The sequence below is a fragment of the Lonchura striata genome, chromosome 4A, assembly GCF_050655825.1.
Source record: "Lonchura striata isolate lonStrDom1 chromosome 4A, ASM5065582v1, whole genome shotgun sequence".
Taxonomy (NCBI): Eukaryota; Metazoa; Chordata; class Aves; order Passeriformes; family Estrildidae; genus Lonchura; species Lonchura striata.
Genome location: NC_140742.1, coordinates 4,289,269 through 4,314,359, shown reverse-complemented (window position 1 = coordinate 4,314,359; position 25,091 = coordinate 4,289,269). Strand labels below are relative to the sequence as shown.

The 25,091-nt window shown below is 45.9% G+C and overlaps 1 protein-coding gene and 1 long non-coding RNA gene across 4 annotated transcripts; one reads left to right on the top strand and one right to left on the bottom strand.

Annotated features, from left to right (window-relative positions):
* The first annotated feature begins 98 nt into the window (after positions 1-98).
* On the top strand, positions 99-7,768 carry LOC146763261 (uncharacterized). 2 transcript variants are annotated; one of them, XR_014952475.1, is made up of 6 exons: positions 99-238; positions 581-658; positions 1,370-1,557; positions 1,653-1,712; positions 3,028-3,113; positions 6,526-7,768. It is a non-coding gene; the product is annotated as an uncharacterized LOC146763261 (long non-coding RNA). The 2 variants fall into 2 exon arrangements; XR_014952474.1 differs by having other exon boundaries at positions 1,321-1,557.
* Positions 2,283-19,138, bottom strand: POF1B (POF1B actin binding protein). Of its 2 annotated transcripts, none has more exons than XM_021531425.4 (15): positions 18,825-19,138; positions 13,852-13,890; positions 13,366-13,467; positions 11,855-12,028; positions 10,806-10,936; positions 9,872-9,899; positions 8,980-9,054; positions 6,713-6,805; positions 6,070-6,183; positions 5,764-5,916; positions 5,543-5,653; positions 4,817-4,945; positions 4,464-4,537; positions 4,260-4,374; positions 2,283-3,254 (listed from the first exon to the last, which is right to left on the bottom strand). In XM_021531425.4, the coding sequence occupies exons 1-15, from the start codon at positions 19,119-19,121 to the stop codon at positions 3,249-3,251; spliced, it is 1,641 nt and encodes a 546-aa protein (XP_021387100.3). In that variant the 5' UTR covers positions 19,122-19,138; the 3' UTR covers positions 2,283-3,248. The 2 variants fall into 2 exon arrangements, with proteins under 2 accessions (XP_021387100.3, XP_085427007.1); XM_085570881.1 differs by having other exon boundaries at positions 3,114-3,254; positions 18,924-19,137.
* Between the last annotated feature and the right edge of the window lie 5,953 nt (positions 19,139-25,091).

Below are 25,091 nucleotides of genomic sequence, written 5' to 3'. Positions count from 1 at the left end.
AGACAGGAATTAATTCATCTGGGTTTTGTTGATGCTTTTCCTTGCATGCCCAGCAGCCAGAAGGAAAAAAATCTTAGTGATTTAAGTCTGTGGATTTCTGACAATATCAGTGTTTTGTTCCTGAATGTTGCATTGAATACATGGACTGAAGGAGTTTCTTCACCTGAAGATGATCCCTGACTCTGCCCGTGGCTTTGCTGGCTCATTTTTCCACCCTACAGATGGACCAAATAATCAGGTAATTAATTAATTGCTCTGTATCAAAGCAGGAGGTAGGTTGCTGTTCTTGACATAAAATTTTACTAGGAAGTTATGTTTTAAATCTTCTGAAATGGAAGGATGAAATGCCACCTGAGTCCTCAGCAGTTTGAGGGACAGTTCCCAAATCCTTCTCAGTGCCCTCTCCCAGTAAATATTTGAGAGCTGTGACAGGTCAGGGGTGCTTGAGCAAGCAGAGCCTCACAAAGGTGTGCAGAGCTTGCTCTGAAATGTCAGATCTGTTTGGTCTGTTCTTATTGGGCTGACAGGTGCAGTTAAGTGATTCACATCCTGATCATCAGCTATGTTTTTCTTTCCTCAGGTTTCAGCTGCCCACAATTAAAGGCAATAAATCAGAGAGAAAACACGGAAGAGCTGCAGCAGAACTCTGGAGGTAAAGGTGAGGTACTGGGTGTGGGCTGGTGGCTGCTGGAGTTGTCAGGGTCTTCCCAGCCAGGGCTCTCTGGCTTTTATTCTACAGCTGAGGCAGAGAAGCTTCAATACTGCAGAAAGGTCAGTCAGAACAAAGACAGTTTTCTCCTTTTCAGTGCAAAGCAAGATTCTGCATTCTGGCAGATAAATACAGGGCAGAATGTATGTTGTTGTAATTATATGAAGTAAATACCATCTGATTTTTTTCTAATTTGTTCCTAGAAAAAATGTAGAGGTCTTGGTGAACCTCTTGAGGTGGGAAATGAGCTAAAGTAAAATCTTCTAACCAGCATTTACAGAGCTGAGTAAATGAGAAAATGTTTTTTTGTTAACTCCAGCAGAAACCACGTTAGGTAAATCAGTTCCACAGTAAAGAGGGGACAACTGAGCTCACAGTAACAGGTACTTCATAGTAAAAAATAATAAATTTGCTTTTTAAATACATACAATTTGAAAACAAAACCAGCCTAGAAATAAATGGCCACGTGCTTCATCTACTAGTCCTATCCAACTTTCTGACAATTGGTTTGTGTTTTCTGTGAATACAAAGTGCAGTTACAGTCTCTGCTCTGTAGCATTTACAGGGTCTGGTGACCTTCAGCTTCCTTGAGGAGCTGTCCTTGTACCCAGGACAGAGAGCTGGCTGGCCTGAGCAGCAACCTGGGCTCTTTGTAAGCAGGCTGCAGCTTTCCTGGCTGCCCCAGGATGGTGTTTCCACTGGGATGGATCAGCTGGGTTTGAAAGAGCATTTGCCTGATGGTGGCCTTTGCCATGGAATTGTCTCACCATGCCCAGCAGCCCCTGGTCTGAGCCCTGTCCCTCCTTAAGGAGTTCCCTGTGCTGTGCCAGGGAGTGGAGAAAACACAGGTTGGTGTCACTGAGGGGCTGCTCAGGAAATCCATGGCTGGGATGAGCCATCAGGAGCTATGGCCATTACTAACACCCATTTCTGCTCTTTGTAGCCTCGTCTGAGCTGTGGGAAACCCCCAGCCCTGGTGGGAGCACAAGGAGCACCTGCACAGGTAAGTGCTGGCATTGAACAGACATGGTGCTGTTAGTCCTTTTGGTGTTTAAGATCACCAAAGGTGAAAAGTCTTTTGCTGACAGTGTAACTAAAATTATTTATTGCACTGCCACTGTCCCATGGCAGGAGCATGTTAGCTCTGAGTGCAGATGTACCTTTTATTCACTGCTTTGCAGAAAAGGGGGCTGCTTTAGAATCTGTTTTAGAATAATTACTGAATGCAGAGGGGCAAGGCCCTCTGCCTTCAAATGAGGGTATTTAATTAATTGAAGGCAGGCTGAAGTAGGGGGAACCAGGCTGGTGAAACTGCAGGCCCCTCTCAGCCTGAACACACTCAAAGATCTGCAGCAGGAACAGGTTTTACTTGTAGCTCTTTACCCAGTCCTGAAGAGCACAAGGTCAGCTGGACATCCAGCATCACCTGAGGGAGTTCTGGCAGCAGCAGCCAGAAAAAGGAGCCAGCCCCAATCCTTCACTTGTAAAGATTCATGGAGAGGAACAAGACACCACCTACACCCCCTCCACAGCTGTACACAAATTGTTTCCAGGACAGACAGACAGACAGTGATCCAGAGAGTTGGACTTGGGTTTATTTCATGGTTACAGGTAGCCTCCAGCATTCTTTCCCCCTTAAACATTGCCCAGGGTCTATAGTATCTGGGACCAGAAATACATGGCTGCAGCAGGAAAGCAAAGCAAGAACCCCACCATAAAAGAGCACCTTTGGATTGCAGCATTGCAAATTTTCCCTGTGAGTCTCTGTGCTGTGTTGCTCAGACAACTACTGAATCATGAACACCAAATCAGTTTGAAAGAATTTGTGGTCCTTCAAGGAGTGGAAATTGTAAATGGCAGGTTGCTCTGATAATAAAATTAGTCCGTGACTTACTTTCACACAAAATTATTCTATATAAAAATATACCAAGTTCTTGAAAATTTAAAGCACAGCAAAAAAATACAGCTGGTTTGGGGCTGAAAATACATAAACTCTGAGGTCAGAAGCATTCTCTAAAATGAGCCTTGGCCCAGCCCTTCAGTGAACTGGGTCCTGCTGGCATTTGCCAGGTCAGAAGCTGGGTTTGATGCAAGTTTTGTCCTTTGTGTCCGAGCTTCCCAGACAGAGGCAGGTGCAAGGTAAGGAGCAGTTTCCAGTGAGGTATTTTTGAAGTTCCCATGCAGCTCGTGACTCTGCACTGAAAGCAGCTGTGGGAGGGGTGGGACTGACATCAGGGTCATTCCCACTCTCAGCATGAAGAGACAGAACATGGCTACAAGGATGAAAAGGTTTCAGGTGTCCTCTTTTTGTCTCCTAGATTTCCTCAGGACTGGCTGAAGAACAGGAGTTAGTCAAGAACAGCTGAAGTCCAGAGGGATAGCATCCCACTCTTCCAAGGGAAAAGTGAGTCCTTAATGTTTTCCCAGCCTTCCTCACTATCAGACTGAACCTTTTCTTGGATGCAGAAGAGCAGAAAGTAAAGCAGTTTTAGTGGTTTGTGAACTCCTTGGAGCAGCTCTGAGGGCTCAGAGGTATCTCTCATTCCTAAAAGAAACAAGCAGCTTGTTAGAAGAAATACACAAACCTGTTTCTGTTACGAAACAGAACTAGCTGCTATAAAGCATCTCATTAATTACCTACTTGTTCTCTCTTGTACAGTGTCCAAGGGGACCAGTGAGCCTTTCCTCTGTACTAAACACTTTACTTTTTCATTTATTGATGTTTCCTTGCTTGACATTTCACTAGGTTGCAATGCACCTGGGTGAAATTTAGGGATCAGTACTATGCATATAGTAAAACTCTGCTCTTTGCCAGTGCTCTGAGTTTTTTGCTTTTTTAATCCTGCTGCAGGCAAGGTCCCCTTGAGGGTCATGCCAGGTGTTACCTGCATCTGCTCAGGCTGTCACAGAACTGTCCCCTGGCTGTGTCCCCCCGTGGTTGTGTCCAGGTGCTGCTGTGACCTGCAGCCACCACCCCCCCTGCTTGGCCACCCTGCCATTACCTTGTAGCCAGGCTTGGCACCACGAGCCCTGCCTAAAACAGAAATAGCTTCTGCAGCCCTGTTTTCTATTTTTACTCTGAATCACTCCTTAAAATGTCAGCACTCTTCTGCATTCCTGGGCTTGTCACTGCCCTGGCTCAGGGTGAGTTTCAGGGCTGTGGTGCTTTGTATGTTTTAGTGATGGCTTGGAGTCATTAGCGCTCCTAATGCGGAGGAGGGGCACAGCCCTCCCAAATCCCTCCTGACCTGAGAGCACAGCAGGACACAGTCCCTGCCTACCTGCCCAGTACAGCAACACCCCGGGGCCGGTGTTAGAGCAACGCTGATGCTTTTGTTCAGGGTAATTACGTGCCCGAGAAAACAACAAAAGGTTTTATTTGTACCACACCCACCAATTACTGCCTGCTCTTAGAGCTAGGACAGTTTGCTTTTTGCAGTTCAATTACCACAGGGCATCCCTGAGCTCTCAGTTTGGGTAATACTTGCTTTGAAGTTAAATTGAACACTTAGGATTGCAGAGGGAACAGTCCATCTCCAGGTACACTTACGTGTTTCCAGATCTCTCCAGTCCTCTCAATGACAATGGTTTGTGATTTATTGACAGGTGATGTGACCTTGTAGTCATCAGACAGCAGACCCAGAATAGGATACTGATTCCTGTACCTGTAGAGAGTTGAACAGGTTGCTAAACAGAGCCTAAGCAAAGGAAAGCCCAAAGAATGTGTTTTTAAAAAAGATGAGTAAGACATTACTTTTTAGTGATGATGGCTGTCACCCCAGGGGACTGACTGCCTGATAACTTCTCATGCTTCAGTCTGAAGAGCTCCTGACAAAACCAAAAGCAAACATTGATGTGAAGTCATGTTTTCTGAAGTATCAGTTCACTAAAGCCACAACAAAATATTTGCAGAAATTTGTCTCAACAGTCTGAAAATCTGCCCTTTCAGAAGGCTGGCAGAGGAACAGCATTCACTTAGAACAAATCCTAACCCCCTTTCCTGAGCTAGGAGAGGACAAAGGACTTCCTGGTCAGGTTCCACCTACACAGTACATGGAGGCTTAAACACCAAAATGCTTAGAAAAGAAATAACTTGTATTATTTTACCTCTTGCTGCTGTTTAATAAAAGCCTCTTTGTCCTCCAGCAGCGATGTCAGTTCATGCAGCCTCATTTGCAAGTCACTGTTGCTCCCCTCTCTCCTGGTTATGTCCTGCTGGAACTGGCACAGCTGGGTCTGCAGAACAAGGCAGGAGCTCTCAGGTGTGGGTCTGGGCCCCTCAGCACCCACCCAGGGCTCCAGGGGTGGCATTTCATTAACACCATCAACAGTGAGACCCAGGGATTTTCAGATCAGGACGCTGAGCCACACAGTAAATTCAGAAAGTGCTAATTGGACTGAATTTTACCGAGTATTAATTCAATAATTTTATAATTCTCAAACTAAATCAACACTGAACCAGTTGAATTGGCTTCCAGGGTTGGAGACTTTTGCCACTGCTTTCCATGAGAGACATCTCCTAAATACAGCTGTGGCTGGGATTTATTTTTGTTTCCTATTAAGCATATTTTGACTAATTACTTATATTATCAAGACACACAAAAGACAGCCTACTAATCAGGTTGATCCCTAATTTCTTCATGTAAAGAATGGCTGGGGTTTTTTTTAAAATCACAGTTTTATGTTCTACTGTAAAAGTTTTAAACCATCAGCGGTGTCTATGAGTAAAGTAACTGCACAAGCAGAAGACACCCAGAAAGTGCCTGTGGTAGATGTCTGCTGCTGTGAGTGCAGGAGCAGCTGTCCCTGCACACAGCCAGCAGAGCCCCTTACCCTGAGGCTGCGGATCTCCCTGTCCTTGTCCTCCCTCAGGCTGTTGATCATCTCCACGTAGCGGCTGGAGAGCTCGTCCGTCGTGGTCTGCAGGGTCGGGCTGGAGCAGCTCTGCAGCAAAGAACCCAGTTTTATTTACAGAGTTTTCATTGTTAGTTTTCCTACACTGATCCCTCCGAGTCTGGGACTCAGCTACTGCACCCAGCCAGGTGAGCCCTCACCTGCAGCTTGAGGCTCTGGATCTCCTGCTCCAGGGCCCTCTTGCTGTACTCCAGCTCCTTCAGCTGGCAGTCCTTGTTGCCCTCGCTGAGCCGCAGGGACAGGAGCTGTTCCTCCAGGGAGCGGCATCTGGCAGTGCTGTCCCTGAGCCCTTGCTGGAAAGCACAGGGAATGAGCACATGGAATTCCTCAGGACAGGAACAGCATCACACACACAACGGGCAGCAGTTACTCAGAGTACCCACAAGTCAGCAAATTGCCCCCATGTTGGTTGCCTGGAATGACACTGGAAATGTTTCTTGATTCACCTGCTGCTGACGATTGTTCTCCCTCAGAGAGGCCAGCATTGTTTCATACTCTTTCACTTGGGAATCCTTAAAAGCCAAATCCTTCTTCAGCAAGACATTGTCGGTTTCCAGCTTCTGCAGGACAAAAGTCAAAAGTTTAAAGTCAAAAGCTGAAAGTTTTCAGTAAATTCTTCCCATAAAGCGCAACATAGTCATTAATATAGGGACGTTTTAGAACTGAGAAGATGCTCAACTTTCTTGAAAGTCTGGGGTTTAGGCACATAGCAGTGTGGCTTTGTGTTGGGTGGTGAGCACTGGGATCCTGGTCACTGCCCTTCCAGTCTGCCCCAGAAACAATTTAAATAGAAGCCAACAAAAAACCCTAAATAAACACCATCCCAAAACTAAGCCCACTGCACACACTCCTTGCTCTGTGCTCAAGTTCAAACTCTTCTCCCCGAACTTTGCATTTTCCAGGACAATGCTGTGACATTCCCACAGGGCTGGGATGGCTGAAGGCCAGAGAACCCGTGAAGCTGCCAAAGCCACCCGTGTCCATCCAGCCCCCTGAGGCACTGACAGAGCAGCCACTGGCACAGCCTGGAATGCCAGCCCTGGACTCCTGCTGCCAGCTGGGAGCAGCTGGATGAGGAGCAGGACTCACCCCCAGGTCATCCTGCAAATGGCAGAGCTCCTCCCGCAGGTTCTTGAAGGTGGAGAGCACCAGTCTCAGGGATCTGTCCGATGTCGCTCTCATCTGGGAGGGGAGAAATGAAAAGGATAATTGGGATTAATTAGGCAGCTTTGTTTACAGTATGCTTGACCAGAGGTAGAACAGAAACTGCTTTACAGGTGACAGTAACTTCTAAAACCATTGCACATCCTTTGAAGTGCCCACAGTTTCTACAGGAAACGTTTCCACTGCACTTTGTTCTGCAAATGCCAGTGTTCCATTTCTGCCTTGTAACAAAGGACAACGTTGTTAAAATGGAAGGAACAACAGGGTAAGGAACTGCCTTTGTACACCAATAAAGGAAAAAATAAATGTGTTAATATTGTACAATTATTATTGGAGCTTTAAAAGCTTTGTGCTTACATTGATTTTTAAAAATTACTGCCCTGCCTGAAAAGGCACAGAGGAATGAGTCATGTTTGAGATCTGGCAAAGCTTTGGGCTCAAAGATGAGTGAATTTAATTAACATTTTTAAAAATTCAAATTAAAAAAGCTCATACAGCCAACTCCTCCCTTTAAAAGGAAAAAGATCCCAAAGATGAAAGGAGTCACCTGGATGAAAGAGAAAACTATTAAGTGACCACAGCCCAACACTGTTCTCCTCTGGAATGTTAATTTTAATGCCTTTAATAGCTGTGTATTGATTCAGGTGAAAATATAAATTGTTGCATTTCATGATACATTTATAACATTTAAAAGAAGAAAAATAGACTTTGAAAGGACACACAAAGTAACTCCTCAAGTTGTAACACTCTTGGAAGGGCTGAATATTCTGTGCAAAACTGTGGTTTTTTTCCTGTCCAGATAAAAGTGAAACTCCCCTGTGTGTTCCCTTAATTTGGAGATCTTATGCCTTCTATCCCTATGGGGATTGGCCCTTGCCCAGTATTTTTATCCCCAGTGGTGCCATGGTGTGACTGAGACTTCATTCCTAGAGCAACTCACCTTTTTTTGTTTTGTAATTAAAGTGGAATTTCACTTTTGCCTTATGGTTTTTCTGGTTTTATTGTGTAATACAATATAGGGTAGTTTGAAAGAAGGAATTGAGTTGAATGGTGAAATTTAAACTATAAAAATGTAAGTAAAACCACACTCAGCAATTGCTCAGTGCTAGAGGTTGCTAAATCCCAGAGGTGCCATGTGCTCCTCCAGTGGAATTCTCTGTGTCCTTGGAGGAGCCTCTGGGCATTCCCAGCTCGGATCCTGGGCTGTGCAAACCCTTCCCTGCCAGCTCTGTCCTGGTGGCCAAGGGCTCTGAGAGCACCTGGGTGCACCCTGACAACACCAGCTTCCCCAAAAGCCATTCTGGCTGCATTTTACAGTCACAGCTGGGAGGATGTAAAACCAGCTGGACACAGAGACAACAGGAAATGCCTGTTCAGCTTTTTCACCTGGAGCTGAACCTGCCTCCCAGGACAGTGTGCAGCCATGGAATGGCCTCATGCTGGCTGGAATGTCCATGGGGTTGATGTCCATCTTCCTTGTCAGAGAAGCACAAAATAATTCCAGTTGGAGGGGATGGGGGAGGTCAGAGCAGGGCAGCTGCAAACTCAGACCAGGCTGCTCCTTCTCAGCTTCATTTCAATGCATTTTTTTTTAACCAGGAAGCAATTCCAAGGTGCAGCTCCCAGGTAGGATCACCCTGCCCCTACCTGAGGGAGCCCAGATCAGGACACTCCTGCTGAGGCTGCCCTGACACACCTGCCTGGCAAAGGCAGCTCTGAGTGCTGAGCTGTGCTTTTGGCATCCAGCAGCAAACGCAACCATTCCTGTTGTGGTTCAGGTGTAAAGGGTTTTGTCCTCCTGGGCTGGTTCTTCAGCTCCCTCCCTCCCTCCTCCATGCCCAGCCACAGGGTTGGGCTGGGGGCAGGTGGGATTCAGGCCCTGCTTCTGGGTTTTTAGCACCTCCTATTTGTGTATGGTTTTTAAAGCCTTGATGCACAACACAGAAAGATGAAAGGTCTCTGTTCTCCTGTCAGTGCTCAAAAGCCAAGACAGTTTCCAGTGAAACTGCAGGAAAACCCCAGCAGAACTCAGTTTAGAATACACAACTGGACTGTGGGTCCATGTGACACTTCCTTTGAAGCCACCATTCCAGCCCCCTCACTCTAGAAACACTGGGATGAGGGAATACAGAGTGAAGGTGCCAGCCAGCTCCTACTGCTCCCAGCTCCCACAGGCTGCCAAGCTCCCTTACCTGCAGGAGATAACGAATCTGCTGCTTTGTTGCCTCAGACAGTCCTTTGGGAATTAATTCTTCAATATCTTCAGTCTAAGCAAAGAAGGGAGGAAAGGGGAGACATCTTGATTAAGAATTTTGCCTGGTAGATTAGTAATGTGGTTTCTTCATTAATTACATAGCTCTGCTATGAAAAACATCCTTAGTACAAGGCAAATAAGAACAAAAATAGATCAAAGTCTATCTAGAAAACTTCTGAAGTCTTTTATATGTGGGACATGTACAAAGTGAGATAAAGTGGTACATGAAGCATATATTCAAATCCTTAAATTCAACATTTAAAAGGAGTATTTAAACCAATCCTCTCTCAGGGATTAACAGCTGATGCTACAACTCAGTTTATGGTGGGGCAAAACCTCGTGTTTTTGAGTGGGCTGCCAGTAAACCCCAGATGACCACCAGGAGATGCTGCCAGGGTTCAGTGGCATTTGCTTCCTGCAGGTGAACCCTGGACAGGTATTTCTGCCCCATTCACACTGAATGCCTTCAAAGGTGCAGCACCTGCTGCTCAGCAGCAGCTTCACTGGCCAGGGAGTGAAAGAGCCTTTGCAAAAAACACGTTGTAAAAATACAGGTACCTGTGCAAGTCATTTTCCAGTGAAACCATTATTGGAACAGCAGGAGAGACTTCCAAAATGTGACTCTCATACTGGAATAATCCAATTTTTGAAGTTTCCTTTCAGTATTATCACATTTGCAAATGCCTGCCTGGCAGCAGATTTCGGGCTCTGAATGTTTTTACAAGCAGGAAGCATTAACTAACAAAGACCAACCTCCTTCATTTCAACTGCTTTGGCTTTATTTGCTTGAACCCTTCCCCAGAGGTATCAGGGCACAGCCTGAGCCTTACCTGGCACGTGAATTCAATGTCGTGGTTCCTGTAAAACACAAAAAGCTGTTTGAGAACTTCCAGGACTCAGGCATATTCGCCACTAAAAGATTATCTGGACAATACAGAGCAAGGATCTTTCTCAGCTGAAGAGTCATTACCTTCCCCCTGTGGAGGAACTCCTGGGGAGAGTGGAGTCCTACAGCAACACGGCAAACACAGGCTGACTATCCCCAGTCCTTTGGGCACTTATCCCCAATTATGGGCAGTTAACCCAATTACTCCCTTAATTACCTGGGTAATGTTTCGCCCACAACTCTGCTGCAATTCCCTGCCCTGCCCCAAGTGTTGATTTGGCATTCTCAGGGTTTCTGTGATGGTTCAATTCCTTTTTTCCTCTACTACAGGACCACTTTCCTTACTCGGTGACCTTGGAAGGCACCAGACAAGATGGGGAGTGAGGGGGAAGAATGAGGGTGATGGGAGGGAAGGGGGGAAGGTTGTGCACGGCACTGCCTGCTGTGACTCTAATTTCTTTCCACAGATAGAATGCAGGGCTCTGCAGAAAAGATGCTTAATGTTCATTTGGATGTAGAGACTGAGCTTTATGCCTTTAATCCATGACACAACATCACAACAGCACTGGGGAAATTAGGATGTTTGGGTTGTTTTTTCAGGACACAGCAATAGATATATGTCAGAGCGTGCTGTAAGCTCTTGTTTGCTCAATGTACAAACACATGTGGGAGACAATTCGTTAGCATCACAGTCAATAAATTTCCTTGGCTTACAGCATTTCTATGTCCTCAGTTATTTGCAAATCAGATGAATTTGCAAAACATCCAGACAATTCCAACTGTCCGGAAGAAACAACCAACTCACAAACAACACTGTCCCTGTCAGCTGTGCAGTGCTGGTATCTGGGACATGGCAATGGCAGATCCAGTGGCAATACCTTGTCCCAATCTTCTCCACGTGCTGCAGCAGGCAGCTGTACAGGTCATTGCTCTTGCGGTGCAGCTCGGCCAGCAGCTCCCCGAAGAAGCGACAGTCCAGCTGCTCGGGGCTGTCCTGGGGGCAGCTCACCTGCCAGGAGACAGGCAGGGCATCAGAACAGGATCCCTTCTTTGGGGTGAAAGCTGAACATGAAAATGCTACAGGTAGGATTTGGGTCTGGCTGCTCTTAGCAGTTTTCAATTATTGATGCTTTTCTTAATAGTGAGTCTTCCATGTCTGCTGGTTTTCAATAAACTGTACAGAGTGACTTCCTTTAGAACAACAAGAACCAGGCCAAGTCCAGCTTCCACAGCAGTGTCCTCAGCCCAAGCTCAGTGTGCTGAGCTGGCTGATGGGAGTGTCCAGCTCTGGAAGGTTCTGCACAGGTCTGACACCAAGGTCCCCAGGGTGTTTATCACCCAAACACCAACTGGGTGCACAGGAGGGACCTGCTGCACTCCCTCCCCAGCTGCACTAACAGGCTGCAGGTACACCAGGAAGCTCCTTTAGTGCTTTCACTGAATTTGTGTCAACAACTTTTGCATCAAATTGGAATACATTTCAGCCCTGGCTGATCAGCATATGAGGGAAGGAACCCTGAGCTGATGTTATAAAGCAGTATTTGTGTCCTCCCAAAGCAGAGGCTGTGAAATCTCTTAGTCTTTGTGTACAGACTGACAAGTGAAACCCGGCTGAATCGATGGGTAAAGAAAAGCAAAACCAAACAGCCCCATGAGACTGAGCCCAGTTAAACACCACGGGCTCATCTCAGTCAGTGCACACCTGAGCACAGGTCTGTGACAACAAGAAATACAACTCTCAAACAGCCTTCCCCCTCCAACAGCACGTGAGAAAGCCTCAGACAGTCCCACAGACCCTGCTCAGCGACAAGGGTGTGGTGCTGAGAGTCCACACAAACCTCTGGAGGCTGCAGAGCCATGACCCCGCTCCTTCCCGCAGTTCTGTCCCTGCCTAAGAACAAACCGAGAACAGCAGCGGAGCTCTCACCAGCTCGGGGGGCGCCGTGCCCCTCCTCACGGGGTGTCCCCGGCACTCGTCGCTCCCCGGGCCCGGGCACAGCTCGCAGGGACTGCCCGTCTGTGTCTGCTGGCACTGCTGCGTGACCGGGAGCGGCGGGCACTGCTGGCACGGCTCCGGCGGGCACACCTGGAACTGCCGCTCCTGGCACGGAAAGGACCTGTTAGTGCTGGGCCCTGCAGGGATGGGAAATGCCTGCTGGGGCAGAAAGGGTTAATGCTGGGCCCTGCAGGGATGGGAAATGCCTGCTGGGGCAGAAAGGGTTAATGCTGGGAAATGCCTGCTGGGGCAGAAAGGGTTAATGCTGGGCCCTGCAGGGATGGGAAATGCCTGCTGGGGCAGAAAGGGTTAATGCTGGGAAATGCCTGCTGGGACAGAAAGGGTTAATGCTGGGAAATGCCCTGCTGGGGCAGAAAGGGTTAATGCTGGGCACTGCACCAGCCTCAACAGTGAATGAAATGTGCCCGTGACCGGCAGTGCTGCTGGTGGTTTCGGATGTTTTAATATTCCAAATTAAATTGCTTTTATACCTAACTGAACGCGAGTTTGCCTTACACTTTCATACTCCAGGGTTGTAATTCACCAACTTTCTTTCCAATTTTAGTAGCTGCCAGGGAGAAGCACAGGCAAAATACCTTTCCCAAGGTGGATGTCCTACTACATATGAAAACTGCCTTTAGAACTATGCTCCTGATTTGACCTAAATCTAAACATAGCCCAGGTAAAAAAATCTTAAGTAAAATTATGATTTCCAGGGCTAAACTCCACAATTTTTTATTCTTTTAATTGCACATCATCTGCAGAAAGACAGAAGCTGCTATCTGTAATTACAGTTTTTTTTCCTTTTCCACTTCAGAGACTGGATATTGCAGAATTCAGCTCTCTAAAATCCAGAGAGCCATGAAAAGTTCCTTTTAAAAAAACTAAGTAAAAATCCTCAGGTAAATCACTCTGAGATATGCTAAATTTCAATGTTTTTTCCCTGTTGGAAATGTTTCAGAGCAATAAAATGAAACGATATTTTTGCTACTGACAAAACAACAATTGGGAGATGAAATTTCAGACAGGTTTGCCAAATATATTGTTTTCAAGACTTAGCAAAAAAAAATTTTTATTTTAAATTTTTTTTTCTAAAAATGTATCTTGGTTGTTCTGTTATGAAGCTATTGCAAGAAACTGATTCACAGCTACTATTCACATGTAGACTAACAGTATTAGAGATACAACAGCAGTTTTCATTGTTAGTTAATAATAAATTCTTTGGAAAAATATGGCAAATATTCCACCTTCTGCTCTCTTTAAATACTGCTTCATTTACTTTGAGAATGTCTCCTAGATCACAACAAGGCAGTTCTCAGGTTGGCAGCTACACCTAACAAAAATAAGAAAAAAATCCAGAACCAACCCAACCCAGACACATCAATTTCCTGCTACCAACTCAATTTTCTTCTTGCAATAGGTAATATAAACACCCAACTTACTTGGAGGGGATTCAATAGCTCATATTTTCTTATTGTTTTTTCATAGATGACATTATTTCCAGGAGAGAAACTTGCCCCTCTAAGAAAAGGGGATAATGGCTCCTGTAAAACACACAAACAAAAACATCCATAAATCTTGTCAAACAGCAAGCTCAGGATTAGTGTAATTCTGAGTAAAAATAGATAATTTAAAGATATGTGAGATGTCCTTTAAGATGTGAACATGTGAATGAGTGTGTGTTCATTTTGAAACAAAGTGGTTGTGCTTGGATGGGGACTATGTGAAATAAATACAGTAGAAACAGTTAGTGATTAATCAATATTAATAAAGATTTAACTGCTGAGAGGTGGGAGCCTGAGTGGCTGTTCTGTAGTGTTTCCAATTGCTCAGAATTGCATCTCTCACCCTCAGAGGTGTGAACTGTGTGTTCAGAGTTTCTCATCCCCTGTGGAGGAGCTGAGGGAAGTCCAGCACAGTTTCCCTACCTGATCCGGGTTCTCGATAATGATCCTGCGGATGGTGCCCTGCAAGGAAGGAAAAAAGCTTCAGAGATTACTGCACCTCAACCTCAAACACCTTTTCTGGCACAGGAATCTGATTATGGACACTGGCTGTAAATACTTTGGATCCACCGGCCACAATCACCTGGAGATGTTTTAAGCCCAGGGCCTTCACACCCCAAAGGAACTGGTCCATGTGCAGCACCGCAAGGCACAATCCTTCACTGCATTTTAAGAGCTGGGCTTTTCTCAATCCCCTCTTTGCAGGTCTGAGGGAATTAGTCCAAATTTTCTCTAAGTGCAGCAGAACAGGCTACAAATCAAACCTGGATGAGGCTTCCTGGATTCCATGTCCCAATCCATCTCTATTTTCTGTTTTTTCACGTTACACATCAAACTCAGCTGGTGTAGATGGAGATGCATCCTATTCTTTTTGTTTCACCAAGGCGTGAACAACAAAATTTGGATTTTGCTTAAACTCAGAAGTGAACAGGGAGAAGAGCTGCCCAACAACCCCCTGGGTCACAGCCAGTGCACACAGCTGCCACCTCTGGGAATGATGTCTACATGGAGCATCTGCACATTCCTGGATGAAAAATGAGATGTGCCTCTTTAAATTACAAGAATCTGTCCCTGGCAGCAGCTTTGTTTTTAAATAGATTTCTTCAGGTTTTGCCCCAGCACTGTCTAGAGGCAATTGCAGACACTGTCCTCCCCAGATCTAACAAATCACACATTGCTTCAACCCTTCACATCCAGGTCTTGACCCAAACAAGCAGAGCTCCCACTGAACCCAGTCTAAGGCCTGGGCAATTTGTCAGTTTGCAGCATACTGTTTATCCTCCCTCACAGCACAAAGCTCCAATTTTCATAATGAATCATTTCTTCCCCAAAGCCAGGGGGAAGTTTATGTTGCTGCAGTTCAGTCTCAGACACATTCTCAGCCAGGTGAGAGCAGCTCTGAAGTAGGTCAGGTTTCCTATCAACTGTTGCATAAGTTTAGGAAGCCTGGAGCAGTTTTCCAAACCTCCCAAGAGTGAATCATAACAGCACCAGGAAAGAGAAACAAAAGTAGAAAAGCAACTGTTTTTGCAGCAGTCAGAGTAATTAAAAAATTTCAAAATTAAAAAGGTTGCAGAAACTTGGGGAGCTGCTCAGCGCAGCTGCCACCCCATGGGCCAGCAGGACTCTGGGGACACAACACAGAGAAATGGAACATGCAGCCCAATCCTTCACCACCAACACCCACAGAACTGGAGCTAAAAAGTGAAATGCTCAGCACAGGAATGGCCACTGGTCCTTCCTGCAGCCTGGTCTCAGAGCAGGCACAGCCTGAGCCCGGTGTCCCTGAGGAGCACAGGAGCTGTGACACCGGAGAGCCGTGGGACAGCAGGGACGGCTTCATCCCAGCACGGGGACAACACATGGCCATTGTGTGACACTGAACAACAGCCCAGGAATTCACTGAAAGGTGGCACAAACGTGCCAGGATTAACTCAAAGTCTACAGAGGATAACTCATCCAGGGTGTCTCAGAGGAATAAACCCACAGCGGAGGAGTCTGGAGCATTTTAAGTTGAAACAGACTTTTATAATATTTTCATTGTATATGTAATATTATACAGAACCTAAGAATGTTTTGCCTGGATAAAATTATGCTTATTTTTGAGATACCCAAACTCTTTCATTTTCAAAGAACTGCTTTACAAAAACAGATTTGCCTGCCCTTTCTCCCATTCCAGCCAAGCAGGCTGGACTGGCACAGGCTGGGAGGGGACCAAGAGGCAGAAACTCTGTGTCTGTGCCAGCCTGGATTGCCCACACACAGCTCAGGGCTCTGCACAAGGAGGTGCCACCTCCAAGGCCTCTGGAGCTGTCCCCCAGCAGTGGGGACACTGCCATGGAAAGGGATCTCGGGCTGTTCCTGTTTTCCAGCATTCCCAAGGGGCACAGCTCAGGCTGCTCTCTGCAAGCAGTTCAGAAGTGTCTGGAGATGCAGCATTTTCTAGTGGGGAGAAGGAAGGGGAAGGTGGGATTCCAAAGGGAAAGCCCAGTGCTGTTGTGGGTTTGGAATTCAGGACGGCCTGACCAGTCAGCCTGGGTCTGTTTTACAGGATCACAGATTGGTTTGGGTTGGAAGAGACTTTAAAGTTCTTCACGTTCCCACCTCCGGCCATGAGGCTTATAAGGACAATTTTAAAAGGTAACACTAAAACGTCCATTAATATTTTTGCAAGTCTTTAAGATTTCTAAATAAGATATTTTAATTTTAGAATAAACATTTGATAGATTTACACTTAGTGTGCCAATTTTATGTAGAAGCAATCAAATGTCCTCTTTTTTTTTTTTTTTTAAATTTCAACGGGTAACCCTTGGCTTCAGCCAACCCAGAGATGAAAGTGAGAATTTCATCTATGGCAAAGGCCTTTATCCACTACGCATTGTCTAATTACAAGCAATCCAGTCATCTGCTCATAATTTATGAGTTCCAGTTGGCAGGTGAAATGGGGAAATGGCAGGCTGTGTTACAACACGGACCAACCCTAAAGCTGGTTAATATTACACCATTTTCATGGGAGCCCTTTGCACGTCACAGAACTGAGCCCAGCCACACAAACACCTGACTCCCAAAATTTCTCACATGGACAGAGAACCTCTACAAAGCCTGTCAGGGTTTTGCCCTCTGCAAACAAACATTTTGTATGTGCCACTTCAAAAATTATCTTTTCATGACCATGGAGAAGGGATTCATACACATAAGCCACACTGGAAGGGAATTTATTCCAAACACTTCTCATTTAGATCAAGCAGAGCAAAATTTGCTGTGAATTGCTCCAAGGACAAAATAAACCACAAAAGTAAAAAAAAACCTGAATCCTGAACCACAAAAAGTACCAGCACATGTGGTCTGTGCACACAGCAATTTCAAATTCTCCCTCTCTCCAGCTTACTGGAAGTGTACATAAACACAGGAGCACACCCCAGCCACATGACTGAAGACTGTACCAACAGGGATGTACCTGTCTGTTATTGTTAATCCACACAAGCTCTGCAGAAGCAAATTAAATATTGCTCTAAGACAGCCCTTTGCTTTAGCAGCAGTACAGAGCTGAAACTTCAGCTTTGGGCTGCCACTAACCCCAAATTCTCCTGTTCCAACAAACACAATGGGAGTTTGGTATGGGTCCATTACTCACTTTATGTGGCCCTACACAATGGGCTCAAAGGGCAACTGATCCACTCTTCGGGAATGTCCTACACCCCTCCCAGGGCTTCTCTGAGGCAACTCCCATTCAGCACCAAGCGTGCCACTTCTGCCTCCTCCCAGCTGACTTCCCTGTTTGGTACTGTTTTCTGCTTTAATAACTTCCTAATAATCTGTATTAGGCGCCTTCCTTCTCCGCCACTGAAACTGCAACCCACACAAAGCCTGGCTGAGCTACACCCTCTTGTCTTTAAAGTCCCGTCCAGCAAAACACTTCAGCAAGAAATTCGTTTTCATCAGCAGGACATAATGGATTCAGTGACTACAACAGATGTTGAAAATTAAACATCTTCCATAGAGCAGCGACAGCATTTGAGTCTGTAATCCTTGTTCACGTACTTATCTAGGCAGAGGAAGCCTGGGACTGCAATGTTTATGCCCATGAATATTTAATTAATTAACTGCAATTCAGACTATCATCCAGCCTAGCTGAGCAGATCACTTATCTGGAGGTGAGACCTGTGTTTACACTCCTGCCCTACATCTTGCAAAAGAGGATTAACAACCTGGACACAGAGAGAATGGCTCTGCCATTACCAACTCCTACAAGGCCCTTCTGATCACAGACTCGTTCAGGCTGGAAAAACTCGCCAAGATCATCGAGTCCAACCATTCCCCAGCACGGCCAAGGCCACCACTTGACCATGTCCTCGAGTGCCACAGCCACACATTTCTGAGCCCTTCCTGGGATGGTGAGTCCACCAGTTCCCTGGGCAATCTATTCCAATGTTTAACCATCTATTCCATGAAGAATATTTCCTAATATCCAACCTAAACCTCCGCTAGCACAACTTGAGGCTGTTTCCTCTTGTCCTTGTATTAGTGCAGCTGCTCGCTCACTTCCTAGGATTTACATAAACTATCCTGGAGAGGAGAGCAGCCCTCAAACTATGCAAATATTGCTTTGAAAGGAATGCAGATCTTGTATTGGTCTTAATCCAGATTCTTTTTGATAGGTAAATATAATAAGAGAAAGAAAATTCAGTAAGAGTTCATCTTGAAACAAATGCACATTGACATTTGAGTACAGCGGAGCAATCCTATCAATGATAATGGCATTCTGCTGTACGAATAAAAATTGGTTTGAGAATAAATTTTGATCTCCTTTCTGCTTTATCAGTTAAATATGTTCTTAAGCTATTGGTTTCTAGTTTTAATATACCATTTTTATGTGTTAAAATGACATTAAATTCCACCGATGCTTTCAAGCCATGCCTTGGATAGGCACACAACAAACCTGCCGAGCTGCATTGTGAGGGCTTTCCAAGCCCGACCCCAACACCCGAGTCGCGGACCGCGTTAAGCACCATCGATGCAAAGAGCGCTACTGAGCACCCAGGCTTCGTGCTCCATGTGCATGGCAGCCCCGAGCCAGCGGAGCCGCGCGGGGACACCCCGGCGTGGGAAGGGAGCGGCGCCAGAGCCGGCGGGAGCCGCGGGAAGAGGGTGGCAAAGGCAGACACCGCGCTGGGGCCGGGACAGCCACCGCAGCCCGGCGGGCCAGCGCCGAGCGGCTTTTGCGAGCGGAGAGGCGCGGGGCGAGCGGAGGGGCCGCGCTGGACCGGCCCAGCCCCGGGGAGCCCGGCCTGAGGAGACCCTGTGCCCGTCAGCGCCCGCAGCTCCCGGGCCCGGCCTCGGCGGCGCTCAGCGGAGGGAGCCGGGGCAGCCCCCGCTCCGCGGCCGGGCCGCCGTACCTGTGGCGGGTCGCAGCCGTGCCCGCAGTCCAGCGGCGAGGCGGCCCGGGAGGAGCAGGAGGTGCTGACCCGGCGGCAGCCCGGCCCGTAGGTGCGCACCCGGTCGTAGGCCACGGCGCCGTCCTGCTGCTGGTGCGGAGCGGGGTCCAGGCAGGGCGGCGGCCGCGCCGGCTCGGGGCACGGCGGCGGCTCGGGGCAGGGCGGCGGCTCGGGGCAGGGCCGGCGGACGGGCAGGGTGCTGTAGTGCTGCTGCCGCCGGTAGTAGTGCTGCTGCTGCGGCTGCTGCGCCCCGAACATCGCGGCGGGACTGCGGCGGCGGCGGGGCCGGCCCGGCTTTACCTGCGCGGGCCGCGCCTCGGGCGGGGCCGCAGCTCGGGCGGGACCGGGGGCGGCCCGCCCCGGCCCCGCGCGGGGGCAAAGCGCCTTGCTGCCGCTCTCTTTACAGCATCCAAACCCAGACCTACCTGCTGCTCAAATGGGCTTTTCACGGGAGGTTATGAACTTGGGCACAGAGCCTTCCCCGCCTGCGGGAGCCGCGGTGGCCTTTGGCGGCTCGCAGGAGGCTCTGCCCGGAGCAGCTGCCAGGGAAAGGAGCCCGTTCTGTACCTGCATCCCTGCTCTGGGCTGCCCTCAGTGATCTGAGCATCCCAGGATGGTCTGGGTTGAAGTGCACCTCAAAGCCCATCCACTTCCACCCCCTGCCATGGTAGGGACACTTACCACTGCCCCAGGTTGCTCCAAGCCCCATCCAACCTGGCCTTGGACATTTCCAGGGATGAAAAAGCCATAGCAGCTCTGGGCAACCTCTGCCAGGGCCTCACCACCCTCAAAGGGAAGGATTTTTCCCATTATCCCATCTAATCCCACCCTCTGCCACTTGGAAGCCATTCCCCCTTGTCCTGTCATTCCCAGCACTCAACATTATGTATGGAATATCTCACAGTTCTGATCTAGAAAGGATGGAGTTTGTTATTCAAATCTCAGTTTGCAGAGAAGAATGTGAACTTGGTTTCTCAATCCAGCATATTTTGAGTTGGATTCCACTGGCAGCGTCAGGCAAGCCCTAACTGAGAACATAACTTTGTTCTGCAAGGTCATGTAGCAATAACATAATTGTAGAATCTTGTGTAATGAATATTCTTCTTAATGATAAACCTGAAATTCTTAATTTTGTCAGTTTGTTTCCCCTACATGCCTACTGTGCTGTAAGACCACATGGCACAGTCAGTCACAAAGAATAAAAACTAATTTCTGAAGTGCCATGTTAGGGCAAAACACCTCTGAGGGGATGGAGCAATACCTTCTGCTCTGGCCCCTCACCAAAAGCTCTGTCTCTAACATTAAAAAGTGTTCACCAAGTCTGTTCAACAGGCTTTTGGAAAGGTATGGATTTTAGGTTGAGTGCTTGCAATGATCCAGTATTTTAAGGCACTGTGACATCTGGAGACATTCATCACATATAAAAATTTCCCTTTTCCTCCAGGCATTAAACCCAAACAGACACCCTGCTTTACATAGAAGTGTTTATAAAAAGCATTTCAGGTAAATTCTATCCCACTGGTTACAAAGGAACTAAATACAAAGAAAATCTTGTCATAACACCTCATTCTTGCTTCACGAGCTTGGAAGAGCTGTTAGTGGCTTCTCACAAACAATTTTAAAAAGAGCATTTCTTGGAAAGCAGTAAAATATGATTAAAACAACCTCTGTTTTACAGAGTCCATAAGAAAGTTTTTGTGCTTCAGTAGGAAACTACAGAAACTGCAGTAATACTCCTCAGGGGGAAAAAAGGTGCTGTAATATAAAATGTGGAAACACTGTTGGTTTGCCAGCTCAGGAGTGTTACCTGCATGCAGCACGTTGTCCTGCTTAATAAAGAAATTTCTACCAGGGTCAGCAGAAAGCAGGCCCCAGGTCATCCCGTTGTAATGGAAATAGGAACAGCTTCCGGAAGGCTTTGTAGATGTGGTGAGGATTATTGGAGTCATAAATAACAACAGTAAGTAATACATGCATGGTGACCTGTACCAGGTAATGAAAAGAGCCTCAAACAAAGCTTCTGAATTTTAATGTGACCAACATTCCATGTACATCCAAACCCTGGGATGGTGCTGCACTGTGGTGTGCAGGGTGTTACCTGCTATGGAATTCTGGCTCTGACAGCTGGGGCTACAAGGAACAAAATTGCTTTGATATAAAATTGAAAAATTCTCCCTTGGGAACACCACGATCAGGAACAGTGTTTACATCATTTATACTTACGTTATTTATGGGGTTGGGAAGCTCTCTGAAGGACTGAGGCACAGAGGGTTACAAAGCCTGGCAGGCAGCAGCACCCCATAAACAGCTTGAATGAGGCAGATAAAAATCTGCTTTCAGCTGGAGGAAGGCTTTAGAGCTGGAAGTGAAGTCAGAACCAGCTGGTGAGCAGAGGCTTTGTTTGTGTGATCCTCCCTTTGAAGGCAGAGCCATCCTGCACCTGAGGTTTGGTGGAAGGTGCCAGTCTGCAGGGAGAGCCCCACTTTGTTCCTGTTCACCCTCAGGGTCAGGCTGTGCTGATGGTGGGGCAGCACCTGGTAGAGGGAGCCAAAGCAAGATGTCCCTGTCCTTCCAAAGGCTGGGCCAGCCTGGCTGCAGCTGCACCAGCTGAAGCACCAGGGATTGCCACAAAGATGATGTGAGGCATTTTCAGAGAAGAGAGCAGATGTCCAACACTGGCTGTTCAAATCACAAGTACATCCCAGCCCTGAAAACTGAGCTCTGTTCAGGAGTGTGTGCTTATAGCCAAAATTGCTCAGGATGCACTTGATGCAGGTGAGGCTTTGTGGCCGTGCCTGGCACCTGCAGGTTCTGCTCTCTGGGGCCCAGGGGCTTTAGAGGAGCAGCAGGAGGTGAGAAACAACAGATGAGCACTGAGCCAAGGGCTGGCTGGGGAGCACCTCAGGAGGGTTGGAGTGTTGGCTCTGCAGCACTGCAGCCCCATCTGCCACCTCTCCACGGCAGTTCCAGGGCAGAGAATGCTGAGAGGAAGGATGGCAGCTTGGGTTTGGTGCTGCCTGACCCTCTGCCCTTGTGGTTCGTGGCTCTGCAATGACAACATGTTCTACTTCCCATAAGAAGAAAATAAAAAACCACATGAGGTGAAATACCTTGAGTTGTTTTAGGACAGCACTCCAGCCCCACACCAGAGCAGCAGAGCCCATCATTCCCACTGTTCCATACAAGCATTTCCGTGTGCTCACCTACAATGACTTTTTAGCTACTGTATCATTTTATATTTCATTTAGAAATGTATTTTAACAGGTGCCTTGTGATGCATAACTAGCAGGGTTGGATCTGAAATGCTTCTGTGATTTCAGAATTATAATTCTCCTTTTATATTCAGTGGTAAGAAAATTCACTGAGCAGAAAGGGTTGAACAGAGTTTAGGGTATGGTTTAAATACTCTCGTTTACTTTGCTGGCACTAGCTCATGATCAGACCATAAAGAGTGAAGGAAAGGTCTCTTATCCCATTAATATGTCCCTTATAATAAATTGTGTTATCAGTTGTAGTTTATACACTTCAAAATAAATGGAAATCCTCGGAATATGAAAAAAAAATCTAGATTTTATAATTGCATTTGTTGATTAGTATCTAGGATGATTTACAATCTAAAATTGTCAAGGAGCGTGCAAATACACTTCTACTTTTGCCATACCACCAGAGAGGAAAAATCATCTTTGTATTAGAGTATAACAGCAGTACATAGAGTACCAAAACAGAATAAATGTTTTATAAGGACACTGGGTTTGTGATGGCTCTCAGTATTTTCAAAAGATCGTATTTCATGGTATGAAATGAAATAATTCAGTGCTGCACTTACCCTGAAGCAGAAGTTTGTTCTAATCATTTTCCTGTTTGAATTGTTGAGGTTATTTAACAGTCACTTTATTTCAGATAATTAATACTATGCAGGAGATTGGTGACCAAGAAAAAAAACCCCTAAGTGAACAACTTTCCTTCTACCCATTAAAGACCTTATTCAGCCTGCTAAAGAGTAAATGCCTCAGCTGAATGAAACACTGCCAGTTATCATTTACCAACTATCAATTGCAAAACACCCCTTCAGAACATAACATTGCATGATAAATACAACTTAGTAGAAAATAAAAAGATGATGCTAAACTTTATCCTGACACTGCAAAAGTCCTGTGAGCCCCAGCAGTGAGATCTGTGTTATGCTGCCAGCTGTAATTTCCAGTTCAGGGATGCTGGAAGGGAACAGATAAAGGAAAGGGCCTGCAGACATGTGGAACACAGGGAGCAGCTGATCTGTGAGTTAAACACCCCTCAGCTCCACGCCAAGGAAAGATATTACATTCATTATGACCAAAGAGCAGGAAACCTGTTCAATTCCAAAGCAACAATTTGCATTTTCCTCTCTTGGACAGACTGCCTGAGAACAGTGCTCCTTACTAAAGGAGATAAAGGAGCTGTGCTTGTGGCACACTAAAATAAGTGTTGGTACCTTGGCGTTTTTGGGGAGAACAATACAGGGATGTGGGGGTTTATCTCTGCTGTTACTTGTAAATTACTAAAAATGTGTTTTAGAAACAGCTGGTCTGTCTGTAAAGAAAATGTGAAATCATTAAGCAAGTAGGAGAGAAAAGTGTTTAGAATATAAAACTATTAAAAGTGAGGGAGTAAGTTTTTAGCATCCATAAATAAAAGCAGCTATAAATTTTAGAGACTGTTTTTCTACCCAGAAATCTCTCAAGATAAAATAATGCCTTAAGATATACTTAATTTCTGGTACATCATAATTTCCATTATTCAACTGCTATGAAATTTCTATGGCTGAGGATGAAGGGTGATGGGAATTTTAAATAAAAAGTGTACTGAACAGTTCTTTGGTCAATGTGTATCACAGGCATACAGAGAATAGAACAAAATATCTGAATATCTGAGGAATTTGGGCATGGAAACTGGAACAGGGATATTTTAACCTGCTTCTACTTCTAGACCATTAGTAACTACTTGATTTTAGTTACACATTACAACTGCTGCTGTTGTAGCAGCCAGAGGCTGACTGAAATGTCTTGTCCCATGCTGGGACCTACAGAGCTTCTCTTTCTACATATTATTTGGCTCTATGTAGTACATATTATAACATATATCTTCCTGTCATAGAATTTGTGGGTTTTTTCCATAGTCTCTTTCTCTTGGTGTGACGTAAGTTTTGACAAATTCCTACAATTTATACCTGAAATTTCTATTTTCTGTGAGTACAGAGTTTATGCTGTTTGTCTTACTGTAACACAGAAAAGTTTCCAGGTTATGGTTGCATTTAGCAAGATTTTGGTTTTGCTGAGGTAAAACATTGTGCAGAATTTATTTTTGAAAAAAATTATTCATTTTGAGCCCTTTCCACTTCTCAGAAAGCTTCCATTTCTGACTCATTTCTTACCAGGCAGGTAGAAAGCAAGAAACCAACTTGATTTTTTTTTTTTTCCTATAAAAATATAGAATATCTGTAGTTGCTTCTCTGGGATTTCAGAACCAGAGCTCCTGACAATCCTCCCACATCTGTTTCATCAGCTGATTAAAATGCAGATCTCTGAAGAGGTAACACATTTTTGGATGCTGGGCGTTCCTCTACCCAGCTCATTATTAAGAGAACAACTTTATGCACCATCAGCAACTTGGCAGCATAAACATGAAACAGTTCTTTAAATGGGACTTCCATTTTCTGGGAGGCTTTATGGCTTTTATCACCCATTTGAGCATAAAAGTTCTCGTTATCTTACCAAACCTTTTAGCACAAGAAAGAATTCAGATAGAGGCCTTATGTAAAGTGATGAATATCTGCTTTCCTGATTGTGTAGTATGATTTTTGGTGGTTTGGATTTTTTTTTTAAACCCACAAGCCACCTGACAAGTTCTAACTTATTCTTCCAAAAGTGAGATCCTTGTGCTGATAGGGACAGCATGTGCTGTTGCACTTAATTTTATAACGACTCTTTATTTATGTTTCAGGTTGGAAAATAGTCAAAATCAAAACATTCCAGTCAAATGTGTATTTTGATTTTATTTTTGATTTCACAATTAGACCAGTTGCAGTTTAAACCCACAACGGCTGGATTTTTTGAGGAAGGAATATTTATTTTGACACTGCTCCACTGTCTAGTCTCTGACTCGCTTTGCTCTGCCAGCACAGCAACTGTTTTGCCCCCAAACTAGAATAAAAGAATTAATTGTATCCCACTAAAGCTAACCCTGTACAAC